The sequence below is a fragment of the Rattus norvegicus genome, chromosome 8, assembly GCF_021556685.1.
Source record: "Rattus norvegicus strain SHRSP/BbbUtx chromosome 8, alternate assembly SHRSP_T2T, whole genome shotgun sequence".
Taxonomy (NCBI): domain Eukaryota; kingdom Metazoa; phylum Chordata; class Mammalia; order Rodentia; family Muridae; genus Rattus; species Rattus norvegicus.
The window spans coordinates 36891930-36909480 of NC_141541.1; the positions used below are offsets into that span (position 1 = coordinate 36891930).

A 17551-nucleotide genomic window follows, 5' to 3' on the forward strand; every position below is an offset into this window, starting at 1 on the left:
AAAATAAAGCCTTAAAGTTCTTGTTTTATGTCTCCTCAACATGTAAGGTCTTTAAGAATTTTGTCCAGTAAATTAGAACATATTTAGGTGAATTTCAAATTATATGTTACATGCAGTTCTGATTTCAGAAATGAAAAACTGCAGGAAAGCACTCTTTTGTTTGCACAGGAATATTTTCAAAAGGTATTCGAAAGAAGTCCACAGTCATGCAGCGAAGAGCTGATGATTCTGTAGTAACATATCCGTGTCACCCAAAGCCCATAGTCTACAGAGGGCTTTACTATCCGGGCACTCTGTAGCATGGGCTCGGATGAAAATTTAATGACACGCACCCATCATTGTAGTGTTATAGCTAACACTGATACTGCCCTAAAATTCATATGCTCGTTTTTACCTTCCTCTCAGAAACCCTTCACAACCACCCACTTTTTTTTTTCCTAGCTTTATCGTCTCTAGACTGTCTTAGTGACATCTTCCTCACATGTCCTCATTTGCTGACAAGCCATTAAAACTTCTCCGTGTCCAAGGAGATACGTATCTTTACAGTTGACATATTGACAGTTCACGCCAATTGTGGACACCGCAAATGGAAACATTTCAGTAAATAAAACCGCTGTACATCTGACGGAAGCATTTTCTCACACACGTGAACTAGTATTTGAATTTACGGTGTGATTTGGGGTTGGAGGGGATTCAGTGGATAACAGCATAGGTTGCTTTTCAGAGGACCCCAGTTCAATTCACTTCCCACTCCTCAGTACCCAGTGGCTCATCTGTAGCTTAAGTTCTGAGGAATCGGATGCTTTCTCCTGGTTTCCATGGTACCAGACGCTCGTGTGGTGCATTGGCATAGATGCAGGCAAAACACCTGTACACATGAAACAAATGTTTTTACATGTAAAGAAGACGTGACTCGCCTAATCTCATAAAGACGATTGGAAGGAATTGCCTATAATGGTTGAATATTGTTGCTGCTTGTGTGTGGGGAGCTGCTCGTGTGGGGAGCTGCTTCTATATCCTCTGTGGCTCGAGAGGTCGTTTCTGTTCAGCATGGAGCACCGTTTCTTTATGTGTCTGCACCGGCGGCATTCTTCCCTCTCACTGGTGAAGGGCGTCTCAGGTGCTTGTGTGCTTGGAAGATTATCAGTAAAGCTGCTTTGAGCATCCCTTGGAAGAACTTTTGTGGACATAAGTTTTCAGTTCACATGTGTAAACTCAAGAGGAAAGAGGCAGGTTTGCATAATGAGAATGTGTTTAGTTTTTATGAGAAAATGCCATTTTCTTTTCCCCAGATTGACAGCACAGTTTGGTATCCCTCCCAGCAGTGGGTGAGAATCCCTGCTGCTCCATGCCTTGCCTGTGTTGGATATTGCTAGGGCTTTGGATTAGGCCCATCCCAATAAAGGCATTGTTTGAATTTTCAGTTCTGTAATGATGTAGGATGCTAAGCAGTGCTCACGTGCTTTTCATTATCTGTATCTTTTTGGTGAAGTATCTGTTAAGTCTTTTTCCTGCTGTTTAAATCAGGCTGTTCTTTTTCTGTTGTGGAATTCTCTGTATGTTTTGGATAACAAATTTTTGTCTAGTTTTGCAAGTAAGCTAATGGCCTTGCAGACTGAGTTAGGCACGGTCCTCTCTCTCTTTGGTTTCTGGATCAGATTCTAGATATATTGGTTGTATAATTTCTGCCTTAGGAATTTGGTAAAATTTATTGAATTCATTAATGCTGATACTTTTGAAACCTATTAATTATTGATTCAGCAGCTTAAATATCTGTACACCTACTCAAATTGTGTATTTCTTTGTGTGTGAGTTTGACAGATTCCCAGTTGCTCAAACTTTCCTTTTGTTTTCTGTCATCTCTAGGGATGTATTCCTAATTTATTTATTAGTAGTTTGTTTCCATTTTCCACCTCTCCATTTCAGTTAAACTGACTAGAAACTCTTCAATTTTACTGATGTTTTTCAAATAATTGGCTTTGTTTTACTAATTTCTGGGTGTCAGTTATAGACGTGTGTTCAGAATGGCCAAGAGCAAACATTATACGAACCCTATCCTTTTAAACCTAGTATAGTGTGTTTAATGGTCCAAGAGCAAACGTGTTCACTATCCTCTCAAACTTCATACAGTACGTTTTATATCCCAGAGTGTGCATTAAGTGTTTGGTGAATCTGAGAAGCACATGTCGTCTGCCTGTACGTAATCTACATGATCATTTGTATGCTGGTGACTGAGTCAGCTACTTGCTAGATCTGTCCACTGGGGATATGCGTCCTGTTAAGTCTCCAACTGCAACAGTAGGCTGATGTGTTTCCACCTTGCATTTTCCCCTTTAATCTTATTTAAATATATGTTTTACCTGTGTGCACATATGTAAGAGAACATTGGCAGCTTTGGAACTAGAGAAACAGACAGTTTTAAGCTGTCATGAGGACGTTGGGAATTGAGTGTAGGCCCTCTGGAAGAGCAGCCAGTTCTTTCTACTTTTGAGGCATCTCCAACCTTCCCCCAGTGTCTGTCAGTTAAAATTGTGTGTGTGTGTGTGTGTGTGTGTGTGTGTGTGTGTGTGTGTAAGTGAACAATGCTCATTACACATTCCAATACATATTACTCACACAGTGGAGGAGTATTCAATCTTAAAAGAAACAGGGTTAGTTTTGTGGAGATTTTCATGGGTAATACTACACCAGAAAGAACTTAAAATTGGCTGAGCAAGTCCAAAGTCCAAAGTCTGTTTTAAAGTTCTTTTTAAAGATCTAATTTAGATATCTGCATAGGCAAAACATCCTAAAGCTACCAGACTAACCATATTTTCATAATTCCATCCTTAGTTTATGATTTTCACCTCCAGTACTTACTATGTATTCCTTCTGTCTAACTACAGCTTTTCCCTCTTCATCAGCACTTCCTGATTGCTTTCTGTACAGCCATCTTCAGTCTCTGTTAACTGCCATTCAGCTGTCAATAGCATCCTGGTTACAAATGCCTTTTCTTTTAAGGTTGAATACTATTCCATTGTGTGTGTGTGGCGGGGAGGGAAAGGGAGAGGGAGAAAGAGGAAGGGAAAGGGAGGAAGGGAGGGAGGGAGGAAGGAGGAGGGGGGAGGGAGAGGGAGGAAGGTGGGGGGGCAGAAAGGGGGGGGTATAATGGTACATATCCACACATGAACATTCAGATTGTTTTCTTATGTTGGTCTTAACAGGAATGTAAGTATTTCTTTGACATAATGATGTCAGTTAATTAAGCTATACACCTTGTATTGGAGTTGCTGGATCATATGATAGTTTTTTTAAGTTGAAGAACTTCCGTACTGTTTTCTATAGTAACTGGACTAATTTATATTCCAACCAATAGCATGCAAAGATTTCCTTTCCTCACATCTTCTGCAGTGTTTTTTTATCTTTAGCCTGCTTAGTGTGGTAAGCACACTAACCTGAGTGGGTGGTGCCTCTTTGTGGATTAATTTGCATTTCAGTCACAGTTGATGATGGTCATGTACCTGTTGGTTCTTTTGAACCAACTACTTTAAAAATTGTTTATTTAGGGCCACTGCCCATTTTAAACCAGATTATTGTTACACTGCAACTGAGTTCTTTGTCTCTTCTGAATTTAGTGCCTCATCAGAAATGTAGTGTAGTAGTTTAGATTTTGAGTTTATTTTGTAATCTTAATCGTACAATGTGTTAGTGATAATGTGGCAGGATTTCTAGTCCAGGAAATGCAGCCCCAAGGCTTTTCTTATCAGGAAGCAGTTTCTGACTTCTAGCACATTTTGTCCAAAAATCTAAGTGCCCTGGAAGTTGTAGACTTTTTTGTTTTTAAATGTCCAACATAATGGCTACATATGTTGCCAAACATTCTGTTTAGATGTTCCAAACTGCTAGACATTGATAAAAACTGCGAGGCTGGGATGAGAAGGGAGGAAGAGGACAGGGCTGCAGGAAAGGGGTGGTCATTTTGTCCTTCCACACTCGGGGTGAGCTACTCACCAAGTGCACACATGTGTGGGCCCTGACACACCCAAATGGCTACCTGCTCTTTTTCTTTCTCTCATGTGTCCGGGACCTCCTGCTTCTTCTATCATTCTAACTAATCAGTAAATCAGTTTTAGTTTTTTACTTTTGGGAATATTCTGTTGTTTAAAGTTACTGAGTTGTCCTTTCTGTAGACTTAGAGTTACACGCTACCCTAACACGGGCAGTTATTGTCAATGTGTAGCCATAGACTTTGGAGAGTAGTAGGGAGTGGTCAGATGGAGAGATCCACCATCTGATTAAAGTACTTATCTGTCATTATAATACAATTCACCTGGAGTGTTTGGTGCTGAACTGCTTATCATCTCTAAGAAAGTAGAAACCTCTTGTTAGGAAATATAAAACCTCATAAGATACCATTAGAGAACAGAGGCATGATTTCTAGGCACTTTGAGGACAAATGAGTTTACTGGAATTTTGTTCTCTACTCACAGGGCAAGAGTTGGATTGTTAAAAGAAGTTACGAAGATTTCCGGGTACTTGATAAACATCTTCATCTCTGCATTTATGACCGACGGTTCTCCCAGCTCTCAGAGCTGCCCCGGTCTGACATCCTGAAGGACAGTCCTGAGGTAATCACTTAGAACCCTGCAGAAGCAATAACACATATGTTAGCTAAAGCCTTTATCAAGGTGGATACAAGAGCACGTAGGGTCTTTCCTGAGCTTGCTTGTTTCAGGAGAGAGACTTCCTAGGATGTTCAGAGATAGGCAAGTGTCAGTGACTGTTTCATACGGGTCGGAAGCCTCACGATGATGGTAATGTGCATAGTCATTGTCGTTGTCGTCACCACCACCACCACCACCACCACCACCACCACCACCACCACCACCACCACCACCACCACCACCATCATCATCATCATCGCACTAGCAGGTCACTCTTCCAGGGAATGTGAAACTATGAAAGCCTAAGTGACTAGAAGTATATATTGCTAGTGCTTTCCGTGCTGATGTGGTGCTCCCGGGCTGGCTTTGGTGCAGGCTGGGTCTGCACACCCACTTTCACTTCATGTCTAAAAACATAAAACAACGTTAACCACTCGTAAAAAGGAAGGAATTCTTTATCATGTCAATATTAAAAATACAATTAGAATAAGAAACTATGAGTAACATCTGAGAGTGAATGAGATGCATTTTATGGGGAAACAAAACAGTAATACCTTTTCTCCATTATTCTCACACACCACCTGTGTAGCACTTTCCTGCACTGTGAAGTTAGTCAGCAAGGAAGAGAGTTCCTGGTTGGCTTCAGATTCGTTTATACCTGTCAGACCACAGTTTAGCAGCTCCTGTGAGCTGACTCTGGGGAAGCACTTCCTAGGTAGTTGGGGAAACTCCCGTTGGCATTTGAACTTAGGCTCTTTGTTTGCAATGAGTTTGCATTTCACACTGAGCACCTTTGGTGAGTGGGATCCGGCCCTCGGAAAACTTTACTGCTATGCTGCATCCAGAACAGGAAGTTCTCTCTAAATGCTGCCGATCTTTTATCAGTTACACAGAACAGGAAGTTCTCTCTAAATGCTGCTGATCTTTTATCAGTTACACAGCTCTGTCCTTCACACTCCCTGGCTCACAGCTTTAAGCTTGCTCATACAGCCTTCCTTGGGAAACCACATCTTGTAATTTCTTTGTGCTCTCCTTATTACTGCCTGACGTTGTAGATCTGAATGAGATCAGAGAACAGGAATCACAGCGTAGCCTCAAAGTTGGCTCGCCTCGATATTTCCTCTGCCCATCACAAGAGGCCATTGCTTTTGAAGTCAGCCTTGGGTTTTTGAGTCAGAGGCAGAACACATCTGGACCCTTTGCAGGAATATATTCTGAACTGCTTCTAGTCCCGTTCTCATAGACTCCTCTCTGAAACCTCTTGGGCTGGGCTTTCAGTTTACATCTTCTTCTTTGCATGCTGACCTTCCAAACTCCTTCCAGAATGGCTGGTTCCACTCTGCTTATGGCATTTAAGGTGTTCCCTACCCCAAGTTTGCAAGAACTACACTTTTGGTACAAGTTTGTGACTCTGTTCTTTTTCCTGACCAAAACAACAGCAGCACCAGCAGCAGCAGCAACAACAACAATACACACACACACACACACACACACACACACACACACACACACACACACATATCCCAAAACCAACCAAAAACAAAACAAAACAAAATTAAAAAAACCCCAACAACAACAAAAACCCATCTTATGGAGAAAGGAAGTATTGGGGTTTGCATTCCAGAGAGGTGGAGTTCATGGTGGTGGGAGATATAGAGCATGAGGAAGGAGACAGTGTCAGCAACAGGGGTCTGTTCCTCACAGTGTCAGCAACAGGGGTCTGTTCCTCACAGTGTCAGCAACAGGGGTTTGTTCCTCACATCGCCTTTGCCCTCAGGAAATACAGGGTGTGTAGTCTGTAAAGACTTGGTTCTATGTCATCGTCCCTGCTCAGACTGTCATGTTATACTGTGGGGCAGGGTCACAGGAATATGGCCGTTCCTGCGCAGCTCATGGAGATGACAGCCAAAGGTAGTAAAGAGGAGCATGGGGAACTTTTGGCAGAAAAGCCACAGATGTGACTTTTAATAAACACGTTTTATATTTTCAGAACAAAAGTACAAAATGAAAGTCATAAAATTAGAAGCTGTGGAATTCAGCCTTTGATGGTGAGGTATCAAGAGCTAAAAATCCCACGTTAGGCGGTTTCCGAGCTCCTCTGTAGAAAGTGCCATCGTTTCAGAGGGACTCATCAGCGACAGTTCTCTGGAGCTGTTAGTTTCTGGTGTTTGAGATGGGGTATCACTTCGCAGTCCTGGGTCACCTCACAGATCTTCCTGCCCTGCCTCCTGAGTGTTGGGATTAAAGGTGTCTGCCACCATGCCTACCCGACATAATTATTAGATGCCCGAAATAATTATTATTTCCTCTCAGAAAGAACCAATCCGTATGAGTGTTTCTAAAGCAGAGTTGCTCTTTCCTCTGGTGATGGTGCGTCTCTCTTTTCAGTCGGTTACCCAGATGCTTGCGGCTTACCTGTCACGCCTCTCAACTATCGCTGGCAACAAGATCAACTGCGGGCCTGCCCTCACGTGGATGGAGGTATTTGTCTGACCGGCTCCGGTGAAAGTTTATTCTGAAATTATTTGCTTGAGGAATTTTTTAGTAATTTGATCATAGATGAGTTTTTAAAACAAAACCAAACCAGGACTGTTCTCATCTTCCAGGAGGAACATTAACTGATATTTTAATTTGAATGGTGTTTTATCTGCATGCTCTTTATGTGCCTGCTGCCCCAAATGGCCAGAAGGGGGCCTCAGCTGCCCTGCCTGAAGTTCCACATGGTATGAGCCACCCTGTGGTGCTGGAAATCAGAGCAGCACAAGAGCAGCTGCTGCTCTTAAACGCTGAGTCATCTCTCCAGGGTGATAGCTGATATTTTGATATTAAATCTTTCTCTTTAATTTAAAAAAAGTAATTTTAACATTTTTAAAATAAATCTGGAGACCTATTATCTTGTTATGCAATGTTATGTTGATATATATATTTAGTAAGCTATTCGTTTTTTCATTTGTTTAATAATTGAAATTTTTTTCATTATTTATGAACAAATAACACCCTTTTAGAGGTGCCAATTTAAGAGTGTCTCAGGGTATTTCCTGTTCATTTGGGGATGTAGAATTAAATGTATTCTTTCCTCCTAGTAAAAATTGAGACACTGCCAGGAGGGTAGGAGGAGCCAGGCGTACTTACACTAAGACCGTGACTTAGCTGTTACTGCCTGAGTGATCTTAGAAAAGGAATTTAATTTCTCTTCAGTTACATAACTTTCCCCAGGTTGTCTTCTCTACATAAAGGTAATGATAGTGCATTTCGGGATTGTGAGAGTTAAACTAAATCGTATGCATCATACGCACAACACACTCATTAGCTTTATTATCTACTTAACGAGTGATAGGGCTTTAAAGGGTTTTGCTACATTGTGGGTGTGGGGCACACACATGCTGCAGAGCCCGTGTGGTTGCTGCTCTCCTTTGACCTGGTGGGTCCAAAGGCATCAGACTTACCTCACTGGCCTTGTTGGCAGTGCGTTCACTGCTGAACTGTCTTGCTCGTCCCCCAAAGTGACAGTTTGGTTTTTGTTTAAAGAGACTTTAGGGGCCTTACCATCTCTCTCAATCGAGTTTTTATTTGTGGATAGACAAATCCGTGTCTTTAAACATCCCATGGTACTTGGTTTTTTATTGCAGATCGACAATAAGGGAAACCATCTTCTAGTTCACGAGGAGTCGTCCATCAACACTCCCGCCGTTGGTGCTGCCCACGTTATCAAGCGGTACACTGCTCGGGCCCCTGACGAACTGACCTTAGAGGTAAGTAATTAGGCAGGGCTCGTGTTCTCTGGCCTCGCTGCCTGTCTGACAGACAGACAGACAGGCAGACAGACAGAAATTAATGTTGAATGCTTCATTATAAAGTATATTATTAAACATTTAAAAATGTAGGGAAATTTAAAAAATATTTTCATCATTTCTTAATAATTTCTTTCTAAGTTTAATACTTCCTAAATACTTTATTTTAAAGACTGAGAATTTCCCATAAGTCTATAGAGATACTGATCCAACCCACTCCTTCCCTTCACCTCCTCGGCAGTTCTCCCCAGCACTCCCCTGTCTGAGGCCATGTTCTCGCTGTAGTACCCGGTTAGGTCCAGGTAGTTAGATATGCCATTGAGAAGTTTAGTGTTTATGATTTTGTTCATTTGTACAAACGTCCGTCCCCCCCCCCCCCCCCCCCGGCCTTTCCCGGTGGAGAGTCTGATCATTTAGCGGAGGAAGTCAGATGTGTCAGCTACTCCGTGTTGTGCTCCTATGTGCATGATAATCAGGATTCATTGATACTACTGCTGTAAATATGTGCATTTAATGCTGTCTTTTCGAGATGACTTTGATCTTTGATTGTGACAGCAGGAACAAAATTCCAAAGCTCCTTAACGGATGTCTCGGTTAAGCACGGTTGACTCAGGAATGCATCGATACACATAACCCAGCCAGGCATGCTGGCTTTGCTGTCTATCTAGAATTAGAGAGTATGTTGTTTACCACGTGATTTCATGGCCGTTGGTTTCCACCAGCATCGCAAAAGGACACAAAGGACACAAAGTTTACACTGATTGCCTGTTCTTTGTATCATTGTAAAACAAAACCATCTAAATTGGAAAATGTGTGCTACCAGAAGTGATGGTGACGGAATACCTGGCTTTAAAAATGTTCTATATGGGATCTGGAGAAATGACATGGTGGTTATGAATACTTGTGATTGCAAGGACCCAGATTCAGTTCCTAGAACAAACATGATGGTTCACAGTCATCCGTAGTTCCAGTTCTAGGGGATTCGTTGTCCTCTTCTGATCTCTGCAGGTACCAGGTGCACACAGGGTTCTCATACATACACACCAGTGTCTACTCATATACTGAAAAAATAAATACGTCTTTAAAAAACATACCGTGCTAAAATCATGGTTCTTTAATCATGTCTGTTAGCTGGATCGGTTTTGTCCTGTTTAACTTTCAGTAGAATACCCTTTGGTATAAGGTAAGACTATTAAAATTACTTTTAAAAGTCAGTACGTTTTCCTAGAATTTCTCAAAGCATAAAACAGCACTGTGCTCTTTTACACAACACATACCATAAGTATAGACATCACAATTGGCTTAACATTTATTAGAAAAAAATGTTTTACCTAAACTTTTGATTCTCGTAGGTGGGAGACATCGTTTCTGTTATTGACATGCCCCCCAAAGTGTTAAGTACGTGGTGGAGAGGCAAGCATGGATTTCAGGTAAGCAGCAAACACACTGGATGTGAGAGAGTTCAGAGAACATTTTTCTGTGTGTTCCCGTAGTGTAGCCGTTCACACGCTGTGCCAGGAGACGTCCTCAGAAATGTGGTTTGCAGTGGTGGGAAGATGTGGGTGATGACAGTGTTAGCCTTGATTCCTGCATCCAGTAGTACTGTGCTGGCTTCCCCTCTGCCTTCCCTTTCATCCCCGAGCTGGCTAGAACCAGACTTGGGGCAGTCTTGGGCCAGGTGATCAGAGATACGCATAATGATCCACATATGTTTTCCATTACAATTTTCTGTTTCATATTTTTTCTGTTAAACATGAGTGTTGGAGTGTGTGATAACCCAGTAACAGCTGATGACAGAAGAGTAGAATCAGACGCTGTCTCCTTTAACTCCCACCCAGGCTTCAGCAGTTTGAGACTTGACGGTGATGTCTTTTTGCAGTCTATGGCTCTAACCACTGGGCAACTTTATCAAAATAGCATCCTAATGACCTTACGACCTTACACTTATTTGTACAGTTAACACAGGGCAGCATGGCAGTTGATGTGAGCTCTGTGAGCTCTGTGAGCTCTGCTTGGCTCTTGTTCTGTGCTATCTTGGGGATGCTTTTTGATGCCGTGTCTTCCAAATGGAGACTACAGGACTGACTATCTTTTACCTCACAGATTTGTCCTGAAGGTTAACTGTGCGAATACAGAAATGTTAAATGCTTATATCAGTCTTATATATATGCTGTTTTGCTCAGTAAGTACCAGTGCCAATGTTGAAACTTAGATGTCTTTGTTTGAAAGTTGTAGTTTTCCCATTTCCTTTAGAGCACGGACAGCAATTTAATTTCTTAAGATCAGAAAGCTCTCCTTGTCACGGTGCCTCATACCTTGTTTGTGTAATCAGGGTTTTCTTTCTCCTAATTCCTTCATTACTCTGAGTAATAAATGCTTTTGATGAAATATAAAACTGGGTAGGAGACTAAGGCATTGCTTTTGATAAGGAGTTAATTCTTATCCCAGTGAGATGACTTAGGAGACCAGACATTTACTGCCACACTTATCAGTCTGAGTTCAGTCCCTGGGATATACACAGTGAAGGGGAGAATCAGCTCCCAAAAGTTAACCTGTCTTCCACTGTATGCCTTGACGTGCGTTCATGTGTGAGTGGGGCCAAGGGAAGAAGTGACTAAAACCAACTGACTTTAACACGAACCCTAGCTTGGTGTTGGCATAAACCTTCTTCTCTAGAGCCTTAGATATCTTTCCTTTGGACTTAGTTTCATATTAAAGTCAGAAGTTCTGCTTGTAATTCTCACATTCCCTTTCAACATGATGATTATAAGACTATAATAATGGTAGCAATTTTCCCTCATTTAAATAGCAAATACCTATTGAGTAATGAAGGCATATACTCCTCTCCTAATTATTTTAATAAGACCGACACAGATTAGTTTGCCAGACTAATTCTTTTTAAAGTTAGTATAGGAGACTAGTGACTCAGTAGCCTGAAGAGTTGGTTCAGTAGTTAAGAGTACCCACTGCTCTTACAGAGAGCCACGCTCAGTTCCCACCACCTGTAATTCTAGCTTTAGTGGATCTGGTGACCTTTTCTGGACTTTGTGGCCATCTATAGTCACACATTCAAATACAGCCTCCATTATATACATATTTTTAATATTTTTATAAAAAGTATACAAAATTAGTATACATCAACTAGTTTAAAACTAGAAAATTAACTTATCAGTATATATTCAAATAGTATTATCTATCTATCTATCTATCTATCTATCTATCTATCTATCTATCTATCTACCTACCTATCTACCTACCTACCTACAAGGCAAGATCTCTCTACATAGGGAATTAGCCCTGTCTGTCTGGAACTCACTATGTAGACCAGGGCTGACCTTGAACTCATAAAGGTCCACCTGCTTTTGGATCCCGAGTGCTGAGATTAAAAGCATATGGTACCATGCTCAGCAAGATTTTTAAAGAAAATTTAATGCAAGGAGATTTGCAGTAAGATTCTGTTCATGCGGATTTGTCATTTTCCTCGGCTTCAGGAAAGCAGCTGAGTCTGTAGATGACAGTGGGATCTCCTCTAAGAGCAACAGTTGATGAGGTACCTATAAAACCAAGAACAAATCTTCAAATGTCACTGTCAAAACTTTGTTGAAAGGAGCCCAGTATTTTAAGGACAGGCTCCACTCTGCTCATTATTTCTTTCTGTGCCCACACCAGTCATTTGTAAGAGAGCATGTGGCCAACTGCATGGAGAAATGAGTGGGAAATGTGTTGGACATCTTTGAGGGAAGTGTTACTTAGCATTTCTTATGCAGCTTTTCTAATTAAAAAAGTCTTCCAGGTAGTTATTACCTCCCACTGTTATGGAGAGAGGATGACTTTTGTGAGTTTCAGATTCAAGTTTATATGTCCCATCGCCTGAAGAGCACTAAGTATGATTTCTAGATTTATGCTCCACTTATATGAACTTTCTACTTTAGTTTTTATGCTCCAGAAAGAAACAACTTTTCTTTGGATCAGCGAGGAGTGCAGGAAAGGCCAGCCAGCAGCATCCTGGGCTGTGTACCACTCACGGTGCAGTGCTGTTTAAGTGCATGCTGGCTTTTATGTTGCATCGTGTGCTGGGGAAGGTTCTCACTGCCAAACTTCCTGCCTACTCTTGTTAGATAGGTTTGAATCCTGAGATGTGGGAGCCTCAGCATAGCTAGCAACTATTCCAGGTTACTAATGGGCCATATTTTATATAGTTATGTGTATTGTAGCAAAACCTACCAAATTTTGTACTCATTAAAAGCATTTAATGGTTTTTAAGGTATTAAAGGAATGGATTCCTTATAACACTTTGATGTTACCCTTTATAGAAAGTCAATATTTGGAGTTTAAATTCCTCTAATTAAATCATGTAGAAGGTCCTTTTATTTCATACATTCTGGTATAGAGAGGTGATAGAAATTCAGAAGTTAAAAAGTGGAGTGTGTGTGTGTGTGTGTGTGTGTGTGTGTCATTCTGTTATTAGCATGGCTACTTCTAAGTTTCACTCAGCGCTTTATTTGTATAGTATATACTGTGTTTGTTTTCTAGGGCTATCATATCAAAATATTAGAGACTGGGTGGCTCAAATACCAGAAATGTATTTTCACAAGGTTCTGGAAGTTAGAAATCCATGACTAAAGGAGCCATCAGATTTGGTTTCCTCCAACGTTTGTCTCCTTGGCTTGGAGATAGTTTTCATCTTCCTTTATCCTCACATGACATTTCCGTGTGTGTGGGTATCTGTGTCCTAATTGCTTTTTTTTTAAAAAATAAAGGTAAAGATTAGGTCCTGACCGTATGAGGTCATTTACCATAATTACCCAATAAAAAGCTATTTCTAAATGACGACACATTCCAAGATATTATTCAACATAAAAATTTTGGATTATTACAATAAAAGACAGCATCACAAATGGAAAAAAAGGTTCACTTTAGGAGTGGTCAAAGGTATATCTCATACACATATTTGATAGAGAGTAGGGTCTTCTGTAAGTCCCTAAGGGCAAAGACAGTCAGAACTTTGGATGTTGGCCATGCCTCCTAAGAGATTGATGTCCGTATAAGGAGTCCTTGGAAAGATTGCTGGGAAGGTATCCTGCCCAACTTCTGTTGTCAGGTGCATCTGAGAAAGGCCCGTGTCAGGCTCACAGGCTAGCATCAGAAGCTATTGTGGCAGAAGTCCCTGTAGCACTGAGCACTGTGCTCCAAGGCACAGAGGACAAACAGACTTAGTACCCTCTTCAGTGTTTCCTGTGAAGGAGAGTTACAGACTCAGCTAGTTCTATGGAGACCTTGAAGGGATTCCTGAAGCAGCTCTCAGGTGACCCATTGAAGTCTTTGTCAGAGGAAATGGATAGACTGGCCCATACATGAACAGTACATCTCAGTCACCCTGTGGTGACGTGCTGCCTCTGCACATGGAGCCTCTCAATATACTCTAGAGGAGGAACCGCATAGGAAGTGATGGGTATGGTGCAGCTTGGCTTAGCATGACAGTGACTTGGGTCTTCATAGGGATCTTGGTTACCATGTGCACGACTCAGGAGAGGGGCAGACGGGAACTAGGCTATAGGCTGCCACTTCACAGTCTGAAGACAGAGTCTGCTAGGATCGCATCCTCTGAACACTGCTGGGACCTCTCTGAAGTGTCCACACTTGTAGTTCTGCTCAGCTCGGTGAGCTTTCTCTTTTTGTCAAGGACCCCACTTGTGTCTTGTCTCCTTTCTGACCGTGTGGCCTGACAGGCAGGCTTGATCTCCTCATGGAGCTCTCTCCTTGTGATTACTGAGAGCTGGCTATGCAACTGCTGTGTGGTGAAATGCTTTTATTTTCATTTATAAAAACAACTAAACGTTTTAGTAAAGAGTTAGACTTTAGGCTTAAGCAAGCAAGTAGTTCGGTTTTATAGAATTATTCAGCCCATAATTTTCCTGTTATTTATCATGTTTTACAGTGCACTGACTATGTGGCAAGCACAGACCTTTGCCAACCCTCAGCTGTGGGCTGAATCCACCTGCAGCACGCAATAAGCATTCGTGCTAGAAAGCGGTCTGAGGGGAGTAGACAGGCTGGACAGTTTCTGTTCCACAACAACCAAAGAACAATTTTGACTTGGTTTATATTGTAATTAGTAAACTAACATTGAGTAATCTAGTGTTTAGATTAGGGTGTATAGTATTGGTATTTATTCTGAGGGTTTTGACAAAGCATGTATACTGGTCACTAAATCTCCCTAGACACTGGTTTAATTATTCTACAGTTTTCCTATATGTTACTCATGCGTTCCTTCCTTGAACCCCTGTCAAACACAGGTATTTGTAGCTCGCTGATAGTTGGGAGTCATAGAATTCATAGTCATTTCCTACAAATTTATAGAATTCATACCCATATCATTTCTTGTATTTCCATGTCTGCAGCTCATCTGTTGTGTTCTTTCAAAAACATTATCCGTTATTCATTGTTACGGATGTGCTGTAGTTTCTGTGTCATTGACCCTCCGAGGGACACCTTACTGTTCCTGTGTTCTAGCAAGGATGAGTAAAGTTGCTACTATCCCCTTCTGGGTTTTGTGTAGATTTTAAGCTGGAACACTGAATCCTAGGACTAAAGCCCCCAAATACTGCGTTAGTAGTTGTAGAGTAGGATGCTAGACCCCTCTGGTATATTTTGTCCCTGTGTGTACTACATAAATTCAGGTTGTCAGCTGGTAGTTGGTTAAGACCAGCAATTTGCCACATTATGTTCAGTGCATTGTCCTAGCCAGACCATAATTTGCTGTGGGAACAGAAGGGTAAGTTCATCCATGTGTTTAAATTACACCAGGATTCTTTTTTCTTTAAACTTCTGCGAGTAGGAAGTGCGAAATTATATTAACTACAATGATTTGAAATTCTGAAATGTGTGGGTTTTGTCTCCTAAGGAGTATATTGAAGGTTTTTCTTTGTTTTCTAAGGTTCTCATCATATCACATACTTCAGGTAGAAGAGAAGCCTCCCCTGTTTGAAAATAGCTGGCATCACTCTCAGATTTATGTTCCTAGGTGTGGAACACTCTTTGGATTGTGGAGGAAGGCCTCAGAGCACTTTTTCTTTAGGCAAACCAGCGTAGTGGTTAACATCTTAGATCATTATTAGTTTAAGGGCAGTATTGTTAGAGGGTTTTGTTTTTTGTTTTTGTTTTTTTTGTTTTTTTTTTTTTTGTTTTTTGTTTTTTGGGGATGGGCTGGACTGTATTAAGATGTGTTAAAGCTAGCTGTCGGAATCAGCATCTCGGAGCATGGAACAGGAGCCTGAGTCTTATAGCAAGTTCCATAGTTGACTTGGGTGCACATGCAAAGCCCACTGATTGAGCCTCATTTTGTTAATCCTGTGCACAGATGGGAGGAGTCAATACAGTTCAGCAGTCGTTCTGTCTTCCCAACTCATGGGTGTCTTCCGTATATACAATGGCAGTGTGGCTAATTTGGAAGATAAAATCCCATCTGGAGGTGTCAGCATTTCGGTATACTTGTGCTCTCATAGTTCTCCACAGGATGATCAAGGTTCACCAGTTTTTTCAGTTATTCCAGAACACTCTGTGAAGTGTTTTCTGTCCCTCACTCCACCCAATAAGAAAGAAAAGGCAAGAAAAGAAAAAAAAGCAATGTCTAAGCACTAGTTCTGTCTTTATCCAAAAGTTTAATTTGCTTCTATGTAACTAATTGTCATAAAAATGTAGGTACTTGGAAATCTTGCCCCTCTAAAAAAGCCACACCTTTTCGTAACTCAAGATTGAATAGAGAAAAATGTTTTTTTCTAAATAAGTAATGAGAAGTCATATTAGTAACATTCATTTAGAACATCACACATTTTCAAGGGCAGAGGGAATACATGGTATATTAGAAGCCATTTCATAAGTGCTATTCTCAGTGCTTTTCATTAACCTTTAATTCTCACACCTTTAGATGCAGAGTCTTTTTATCATACATGGAAAAAATGTGAACAGCCTACTGTTCAATGCAGAGCCCACAGAGAAACAGGCATGCTGGGTAAAGAACAGATAGATCACAGTAGCAATTAATGAGCAGTAGTGACCGCTACTTGTCTATTTGTAAAAATCATAGATTTCTGCTGTAGATGACAGTGGGCCATCTGCTTCTAAACTGTTATTTAAGTGAAAGAAGTGTAGAGACAGGACCGGGGAGATCACTCAGTTATTAGATTGCTTCATACACAGTTCAGATTCCTAGAATATAGGAAATGGTGACTGGGTGTGGAAAAGCTTACTGGGTGTGGGAATGGAACCTTGCCTCAAGAAGAATAAGGAGGAAGAGCTGTGTCAGCCCTGTCTCCCAAGTGCACATGTACACATGTATGCTGGCATAGATGTGCACCCATACGCAAGTAAACAGGCCCACACATTCAGGCAAAGGCACACATTCTTTATGTACATATACACAAAGAAAAAAAATCTAGAAAAGAACTTTAGATACATTGTTTTACTTCATAGAAACAGTAAATGTGTGATGCAGTCATGATTAGCTGAGCTCTGATTTGTATCAGCTCTGCGTTAGGTCACAGACGTGTAGATTTCGTGTGTTTTCACTCATCGCTGACATTGACATTTTTCAGGGTGATGCCATTGTCATCACTGATACTCCCTTTGCTTTGCCCTCCTCTACACCATCAGAGCTATCCTACCAAGTGATGCCTGGGGCTTCAGTCTCACAGAGGCCTTTTTTGGACAGTGATGTGTGGTAGCTCTTGAGAGCTCTTCAAACTCTACGTTCTCCCTGCTTGATAAGTGTCTTCTACTGCTTTTTCATTTGACTCTAAAATAAGTTACAAATAATACCTCTACCTACGGCATAAACAGTTTAAAAACAGTTAAAATTTTCACACACAAAAGCTTTAAGCAATGTAATTTCTGTCTTTAAAATACACAGTATTTAGACATATCTACGCAGTACGCAAGAGCTTTTCTCTTAAAGGGAGTCCACAGACTTAATGGCATTTAGTGAGAAAGCACACGAGGGCCATTGATGATTGCATCAGAAAATACAGTCTTAAAGTATCTCCGAAAGAGATGTGAAGGACGTGTGTGCTGTATACTGCCTAAGGAGAGACCATTTACGTAAACGAAGATGGACCACGG

The 17551-nt window shown here is 41.1% G+C and overlaps 1 protein-coding gene across 8 annotated transcripts in view; it reads left to right on the forward strand.

Moving 5' to 3' along the window:
• Positions 1 to 17551, forward strand: part of Arhgap32 (Rho GTPase activating protein 32) — a 257921-nt gene that overhangs the window by 173133 nt on the left and 67237 nt on the right. For all 8 annotated transcript variants that reach the window (XM_087561825.1, XM_087561827.1, NM_001427098.1 and 5 more), the window contains 4 exon segments: positions 4470 to 4607; positions 7032 to 7124; positions 8273 to 8395; positions 9787 to 9864. In XM_087561825.1, the coding sequence (XP_087417951.1) occupies positions 4470 to 4607; positions 7032 to 7124; positions 8273 to 8395; positions 9787 to 9864 (432 nt within the window).